Source organism: Etheostoma cragini, chromosome 12 (genome assembly GCF_013103735.1).
Source record: "Etheostoma cragini isolate CJK2018 chromosome 12, CSU_Ecrag_1.0, whole genome shotgun sequence".
Taxonomy (NCBI): domain Eukaryota; kingdom Metazoa; phylum Chordata; class Actinopteri; order Perciformes; family Percidae; genus Etheostoma; species Etheostoma cragini.
Window position 1 is genome coordinate 20,775,037 of NC_048418.1, and position 8,711 is coordinate 20,783,747.

Below are 8,711 nucleotides of genomic sequence, written 5' to 3' on the forward strand. Positions count from 1 at the left end.
CCCCCCCCCCCCCCCCCATACGTTTTTGCTACTCCCCTCCATTATTACCCTAAAGGGATTGAAAAGCTCTGGTTGATCTTACTGGTTCTGGAGGAGGAAGTCCTCTTGGAGGAAGAGGTGAAGCTGCTCTTGGTTCGCCGGCTGCTTCCTCCGCTCAGGCTGACACGCGGCCGCTTGGACGGGATCACGGCCCGGGACAAGGGGGGGGGAGGGGGGGCCGGCACACGGGACGGGTACGAGTACATTCTGGTATCGAACACACAACCAATTACTTGTTTTTATATTCCTATGTGCCTGTATGGCCTTTATTTCACGTAAAACCCTTATTTGCTTACTTGACTAAAGGGAAGTTCAAAGAAAAATTTAAATCAAAACACAAAATGATATATAAAATAAATTTTATTTAAATGATCAGAGTCTGGTCTAGACGTTGGTAGTCTGTGGTGGGAATTAACAGATTCTTTCTAACTAAAAGGCCAAACCTGTATCTGATAAACGTGACATCTATTACAGACTTAGTAGGAGCAAGTAGCATTAGAGGTTACTTTCAGCATTCAAACACTTATTTGTAACAAAAGGAAAGCCTTTTACTCACCGGTCATAATAATCTCTCTGAAAGTCATAGTCGAGTTCAAATGAGGAACTGCTGTTCAGGACAAAAAAAAAAAGAGGCCACGTGAGGAAATATGGAAGAAGAGATAGTATTAATAAAATAATAAAGTCAGCTGAGCTTTTAGTGTCTTATTGGGACACACTGGCTTTTTTCCATGCCACTGTGATTTGTGGCCAGTGTACCTGCTGTAGCGTTGGGACTGACCTGTACATGTCTCCAGCCGAGCGTTTGCCTGTTTTTGACCTGTGTGGTTTGGGTTCTCCGGCCAGGTTGATGTCTAAAGGAGAAGAAAAACAAACAAAAAAACAGATCCCAGCTCAATGACTGAGTGATGCTGAGGACGGCAGATCCAGTCCCTGTTTATTTTGAAAATGATTATAGAAAGAAACTAACAATGACCCAAAGCCGACCTGTTTATTTCTCTTGAGCTTCACTGCGCAGCGGTTTACACTAAAAGTCTTAAATCTGAGCTGCACAAGTGTAGATTTTGTGACATTACAACTAGTTTGGATGACAGTCATAATCCAGTATTCAACTTCCACACGTGGGATACGGTAACGGCCTGAAACCTCCAACACACTAAATACACACACAGTTCTGTAGGAGACATCTTGTGTCCGGAAGTTGAGCTTGTGGAAATATCTGCATATTCTCAAATGACAGAGATGGAGTAGATCTCATTTTAATCAATGGGGTTACTGAAGGTTTTTTTTGTGTGGCAAAAATCTGATCAGACACATAATTCCAAACAGAACAGTTTTCTCTTACAACCCGTCAGTATTTTTAACCTCGCAGAAGGTTGTAACAAAACACAAAATTTTGGTTAAGGTGCACCAGAAATCCTGCAAACGTTTCAGAGCTGCAGCCTGGAAAGATTAACTCGTAATGAAAGAGCATTGTGTGACCCAGAGCTGCAGAGGAGGGTCTGGTGAGTCTGCTCAGCATTCCGGGAGACAAACGTGCTCTGGTTTACTGGCATTTCTTTAAACCAATCACAATCGCCTTGGGCAGTGCTAAGCAACGGGGCCCGGTGCAACATAGCCTCAGGAAGGAACTTGTTTCGGTGGAACGCGTACGTTTAAAAGGTTGTTTTACCCCCAGATTCCACAGGCCGCGGAACGGCACCGGAGTAATTTGGTTTCCATTAAAGTCAATGTGTTTACTCTCACAGACTGGGGAACGGCAGCATCCCGGACGCCGGAGAGCTCCACAGCCATTCAGCACACGACCGGAAGTCGAGCACAGAAACAAATAAAACATCCGGTTAATTTTCAAGATAAAATAGACCATGCTCACGGCGGATCATATTTCCCTGCACTACACCTTGAATACACAGCACAGGGTTGTTTCCTCTCTATTCCTCTGGATGGAAACAAGCTGTTGTTGCTTTTGTAGTTCTATTCAACATAAATTTGCAAGATCTCGTGGTTCCTTGTGACTACAGCTGTCAGTCATGGCCGCAGCTAATCCCTGGACCTGGTGGGTGTTGACGGACGGCGGAGCATGGAGCCGTCAAGCAGCGGAGCCCATCCGCATCATGTGAAATTTGGGGGTTGGTTGTGCGAGAGAAAACTCAGATTGGACAGATAGTCTAGCTAGCTGTCTGGATTTGCCCTGCAGAGATCTGAGGAGCAGTTAACCATAGTCCTCAGGAATCCACCTGAGTTTAGAACGCCAACACAAAGGAAGAGTAAGGGGACGGACAATCTGGACGAAAATGAGGGACATACGGCGGAATTTCCAGCTGCACCTGAGCGATCCCGGAAATGAAACGTTGTCGATACAAATAAGTACAGTCATGGAATCTTGAAGTGTCCCTAAATCCTTACCAAGCACTTGTCCGACAATCATCCTCCCGTCCTCTCCGTCAACGGCAGATCGGGCGTTCCTCTCGTTGGCGAACTGGACGAAGGCGTAGCCTTTGTGGATGGAGCAGCCCACGATCTTGCCGTATTTGGAGAAGATGGCCTCGACGTCGCCCTTGGTGACCAGCAGGGTATTGAGGTTGCCGATGAAGACCCGGGAGTTGAGGGAGCGCGGGTCCGTCTTGTTGGTGACATTGCTGGCGGCCATCAGGCTGGCTGTGGTGGGTGAACGACTGAGCAAGAAGATACACATAGACACACAAGTCCCACAGTTAGTGGCAGGATGAGGAACCGCAGCCCTCTGAACTATACTATTACTATATGCTGTCGCTGGGTCAAACACTGGAGAACCCCTCCCCAGATGTGGTGCCTACAGCATGTAACACTTTTAGCAGGCCTTCCTGGGAAATTAAAAACATTTACATCAAAACATACAAGTGCTAATGGCAAAAAGGAGGAAACCACCGGACATTATAAATGGCCCCTTAAGTATCAACAGGAGACGTGTCCAAACCTGTCCTAAATGTAAGGCTTTGAAATTACTACATGCTCATTCCCTTCTAATTCAATGGCCCCCAGTTACCTCACAGTCTAAAAATAAGCAGAATCATGGGTAATTGATTTCTCAGTTGGCACCACATACACAAACAAACCACCTTAAACAGCATCCACATTTAAGGCCTGGAACAAACTCACTGTAACACATGCTGAGCAGACAGTTTGTGGGTTCATGGTACTGGCACCAAAACGGCACTCTCCCACTGAATTATGAATTTTAGCCCTGTTAAGGAAATCTGCATTGCTGTATTTACCAAAAGCTAAACCCCTCCCCCTTTAGCCAGACAGTTTTTCTTTTTTACAACAGCACATTTCCTGTATCAGCAGTTCTGCTGTTATCAAGTGACTACAATATTGTTTTTTCATACGATACATTATATTTAAACCTGTAAAATTAGTAGTTTCACTATGGCTATGCTTATGCAGCTGTAGAGGTGGTTAAACGTTAGCCTGATTCAAATGCACTGAATGACTCGTGCTACTTGACATTATATTTAAGGACTTTTAAGTGAGCGTTGATGTGACGTACGGTTCATTTCAAATACTCACCAATACGGGCGACACAGAGCCATAGTTAGCCATGTGCTCTGAAGATATGACCTAATTGATAAATCCCCTATTTACAACTTTAACACAAATAAGCACCACCTGTATTTTCCGCAGGATGTTTACGTGTACGAGGATGGAGAAACTTAAATAAGGACATTCCCCAGTCAAGAGAGCTATAAATTCCCAAGCGTGCATGTGATAAAAATTTATCTTTGCGATGACAGTAAGACGCTTAGTTCAACTAAAGTTAACCATCCTTAACCTCTGCCTGAGTGACAGGGGTGTGGGGGTAGATGCGGCATAGTGTGGAGATATTTTCTTGGACAATAGTGTTGATAAGCAGACACCAAATATTGATCTTTGATTATATAAATTACATGTGAGAATTTAACTTCTTTTTTCTTTTCTTTTTTTAATTGAGAAATTTATCTTTTTAGATGAAACTGATGTTTTCTTTTGGGGGACATAATTTGAAGTAAAACAAATACCAATAAACTGCAATGCATCGCAGAATATCACATTACCATTAAATTTGCAATGACATTGCATCATGACATAAGTATGATGATCATATTGTATCGCAGGGCCTCTGTAATTCCCACCCATACTGTGTGTGTGGGACAGGTATATTACAGAGCTTCTAACAAGACTTGGGGCTTGCCAAAATTATATTTCCAATGACGTGCTGGGAAGTCTACTTTTCCAAAGTGGCGAGGTAGATCTACTCTTTTATATTTTAGGTGGGTGATACAGTATTCATTTACTGAAATGTTGGGTAAGTCTGCTGGTGCTTTCATTAGAGATGTTGCAGTACAGTACTGTATCCGATACTGCCTGAAACGCTGCTATCACAAGTACTGGAGTTCATTCACTGATCCAATACCACGTAATAAAGCCTTAAAGAAAATCTATGTTGCAGTAGTTTTTAATCTTCTTTTTCATTTATAACTGACTGCCAAACTGGATGATAAAAGAAAGTTATGTGGCTTTCATTGTTTGAGAGTTTAACCTGAACCTGAACTACTCAAGAGTAGTTTACAGTTGTTAAAATATAAAATATATGACACACTAGTATTGGATCCGAATCGATATCGGGAAGCAAAACATGCTATCAGACCATCTCTAGCTTTTATAGATTAAGTATTAAATTGCGGGTGAGGGATTTTGTTTCTGTGGATTTGTTGGGTGACTATGATGGTGAAGCAGGTAGAAATAAATACTGTTGGTTTCACTCAACCGGAAGTTACATATGTTCACAAAACTGTAACGCACCGTGTAAGACCAGTAGAGGACACCATTGAGGCCACACCAAGATATTTTGATAATCTGATATCATGCTCTGTTTTTATCAATAAACTGTATTTTACACAGAACCAAAGGATGTGTGTTTCCCAGTGTGAACAGTACCAACCAAACCAGATGTATTGATAATCACCGTGGTCACCCAGACTTTACAATATGTTCTCTTCCTGTACTCATTATTTTAACAGACAAGAGAGAGTGTGAGTACTCGGTAAAGCCCAAAACCTTGTGTGAATTAGGAGACGGGGAGTGAGCCCTGATACAGCAAACATGAAAACAGCAGTGGCATAAACAGAAACCCTCCGCCCCTGGCTGACAGGGGGTTGGACATTCATCACTCACTCCATAGCGTCTGTGTGCGGGGCTGTCGTCTGTCTGATGTTTGACACTGTGGGCTGGGCTCAGTTTGGGCTGGTGTCTCGACCTTCGCCCTTCGCGAATTATACTGAGGTGACAGAAAACACACCTTCGTCAAGCTCAGCAGTGTTATCTTGCACCACGTCTTACCTGGTTGGAGCGTGTACAGCAGTTTAGTGGTAAGGAAAACACAGTAATACACCTCTAAAAAAAAAAACTAAATAAATCAAACCAAGTGCCTCCCATTAAATCCCATTACACCCAGCCACTTCAGGACTACAACACGAACCAAAGGCATGTTTGAATGCGATATCTAATGCTAATAAAACACAAGCTGAGAGAAGTACACATCACACACATCCAGTTTTACAGAAATAAATCTAAACCTGACAAAACCCCTAACATTCATATTAACTGTACAGAAGAGTGGATTGGGTCGGTCCCAATTGCCCCACATATGCGGATTGTTCAGCCCTTATTAAATCAGTTGTAGAAAGGAGTTTGTAAGATATAAGCAGTGGAGGTGAAGCCCTTTTACAGAGTGATGTCAGAAGAGGATCAACTTGCCATAAATATACCTTAAAAACCTTAATGTTGTCTATTAAATTTTAAACCGACAACTCATGGCAAATGACAATAATTAACTGTTGGCTTGACAGATATGAAGATGAACGACCTGATAACATTTATTTAGGGTAGTTTTGACATTTTATAGTTTAAACATAGGTTGTCCCCATTCATGTCACTCAAATGAGAAGGAACATCAGTATAATTATAATAAACTTCTAAGGCGTGAAGTATCATAAATTACTATTAGCACAATAAAAAATACTTCTCTCAAAAGTAGAATATGTTTAGACATGCAAACATGGATGTCTTATCAGGGATAATAGCGATTCCAGTATTAGCACAGAGTAATGTGATAGATGATGGGTTGTAGAAGAACTTTATGCAAGATCCTTAAGGACCACCATGTTTTTTGAATTAGTATTTTCCACTTAAAACAGGTCCCATGGCATGAAAATTTCACTTTGAATTTTTTTTTTTTATATATACGCTCCCCCAGTGGCTAGAAATGGTGATAGGTGTAAACCGAGACTTCAGTTATAATAAAAGGGACCAGTAAGGTCTATATAGAGGATACTTCAAGATATGGTGGTAGGGGACCACTAAGGTCTATATAAAAGAGACTTCACATATGGTTTTTGGGTACCACTAAGGTCTATTTAAAAGAGACTTCAGATACAGTATTAGGGGTCCACTAAGGTCTATATAAAAGACTTCAGATACAGTATTAGGGGACAACTAAGGTCTATATAAAAGAGACTTCAGATACAGTATTAAGGGACCACTAAGGTCTATATAAAAGCATCCAAAGTGCACCATGTCATGGGAGCTTTAATGTAGACCAAACTATGTTTTATTCATTGGCTTGTCTCTAATGAATATACATGAGGCTTATTGGTGTACTTGTGCTGTGGCCTGGGAGTGAATGTGAAGGCGTGCGTTGATTCTGATACACACAAACAGCCATAATACACATTCAGATCAGTAAACGTTTAATTAATAAATTTGTATTTGTAGCGTTAAATTAGGCCCACGGGCGGTCCAAAACTTCAAAAATCTGAAAAACACTTCATCAAGGGAGGCAAAAACAAAAACGGGGAAATACCTACTAGACAAAAAAACTAACTGAGCCAGAAATGCAAAATCTGGAGATTATCAAAAATGACCAAAACCATCCACAACACACCCGCCTGGACGGACAGCGCCCTCACCAGGTTTTAATGTGAAACACAGGCCCTGCGCTAGCCTCGGGGGGCTGAAAGGCTAGCATGGCTAACGTTAGCCAACCACCAATCGAAAAGCACAAAAAATACACAGCAATCAGCTCCGTTGCTCTGCTTGCAAAAAAACAAAACCTGGAAAATTCTGATAAATCTGAAGTCGGTAATCTGAATCAACCATGGCTCAGGGTGAAGCTGCAACTATAAAACCAAGGGAGCATCGGACGTTGTTAGCTAGCGCTAACTTAGCTGTGGGGCTGCCAGAGATGCATGCCAAAAAACAAGATCAGTCCCATCAAGGAAGAGTCTTCACAATAAACGTTACAAAAACAAAGCTATACACAAACTTGCAAAAAAAAAAGAGGACGAAGCTGCAGCTAAGATGCATCCGAAGCGTCGTGTTTCTAGAAGCCACGAACAGCAGAGTTCGTGTTTCTGAGGGCTGATGAGCATCTCCGAGAGTTAGCTAGCTAGCTTAGCACATTATGTTCTGTCCACTCGCAAAATAGAAAAAGCATCGTCGAAAAAAAAATATCCAAAAAAAGAAAAGAAAAAGGAAGGAAAAATGAAAAATGTCTGGGAACAAAATACTCACCGCGACCTTTACGAGTAAAATGTCTTGCTTTCGGTAAAATTGGTCAAATATGTTACTTTAGATCGTCCTTTTTTGAGCACAAGCGATTCAGGGGTACTAATGCCCTGAGCAGTGGGCTAGCTTCTAACCACCGGGCTAACGTCACTGGCGATGGCGCAGTACTGGACAGGGGTGCTGGTTTTGTATCACGGAGCAGTCAGAGGGAGCGGGGTCGGATGTGGATAACGCATTGGACGCTGCTGTTCGTTGTAGCAATACGTGTACGCGGCCGCCATATTTAGACGGAGTAGCTTTGCCTTGTAGTCTGTAATACCTATTTTTAACCTATTGATCAAGTAAAAAAAAATGCAGCTTTTCGTACCAAAATACCTTATCTTGTGGCGGGTGAGTTATATAAAAATGTATCCTCCTTACAGTTTCAGGAAGTTTGAAAAACAATCAAAGTTAAAAGCTAATTTAAAAATAAATTAAAGCGAAAATACTTGGTTGGGAGCGGACTGATGTACAAGACAAAAAGGTGAGCACGTTTTATATACCAGGCCACACCGGGATACGTAGCAACACATGGAAGTGCAACACATGTTTCCGTTTTTGTGATTGTTGTGAAAATTCACAAATAAAAGTGATTCGACCTTTTTAGAAAATAGCGTACAACTAATTAGCAACACCAGCTGAATATGAGTCACATTTGCAGCTGTGATTAATTATGATTTTCTTTGTTTTCACCAGTGTATTCAGATAGATAGATAGATAGATAGATTCTGTTTCAGCAACAGTAGTTGATGAGGCTAAATAGGCCTACGGTTTAATATTATGCATTTATCCGTGTACACAGCAGCCGAGTTTGCTGAGTACATTTGAACAATACAGTTCGTAGCATAGTTTAACCTAAGTAATGAGTGTTTATGTGTGCATACTACACAAAGTTAGCTGGTATTTAGTGTTCACCCTCTCACCAGTAGATGGCAGCAAGCGTGTATTTAAATGTACTCTGGAGTTGATTGATCCTTTATAAAGTAAAATAATCCTTTATGAGTCCCACAGTGAGGGAATTTGTAATGTCAGCAAGGGGGGGGGGGGGGGGG

At 41.8% G+C, this 8,711-nt stretch overlaps 1 protein-coding gene across 4 annotated transcripts in view; it reads right to left on the reverse strand.

The window, feature by feature from the left end:
- The window catches only part of LOC117953819 (heterogeneous nuclear ribonucleoprotein C), a 10,802-nt gene extending 2,942 nt beyond the window's left edge, over nucleotides 1-7,860 (reverse strand). For 2 of the 4 annotated variants that reach the window (XM_034887175.1, XM_034887174.1), the window contains exons 1-6: nucleotides 7,627-7,860; nucleotides 5,230-5,332; nucleotides 2,443-2,711; nucleotides 818-890; nucleotides 596-646; nucleotides 83-246 (exon numbers count right to left, since the gene is read on the reverse strand). In XM_034887175.1, coding sequence (XP_034743066.1) covers nucleotides 83-246; nucleotides 596-646; nucleotides 818-890; nucleotides 2,443-2,711; nucleotides 5,230-5,234 — 562 coding nt within the window. In that variant the 5' untranslated portion in view covers nucleotides 5,235-5,332; nucleotides 7,627-7,860. The remainder of the gene's footprint in view (nucleotides 1-82; nucleotides 247-595; nucleotides 647-817; nucleotides 891-2,442; nucleotides 2,712-5,229; nucleotides 5,333-7,626) is intronic. The other 2 variants (XM_034887177.1, XM_034887178.1) reach the window with 2 other exon arrangements.
- Nucleotides 7,861-8,711: the final 851 nt, after the last annotated feature.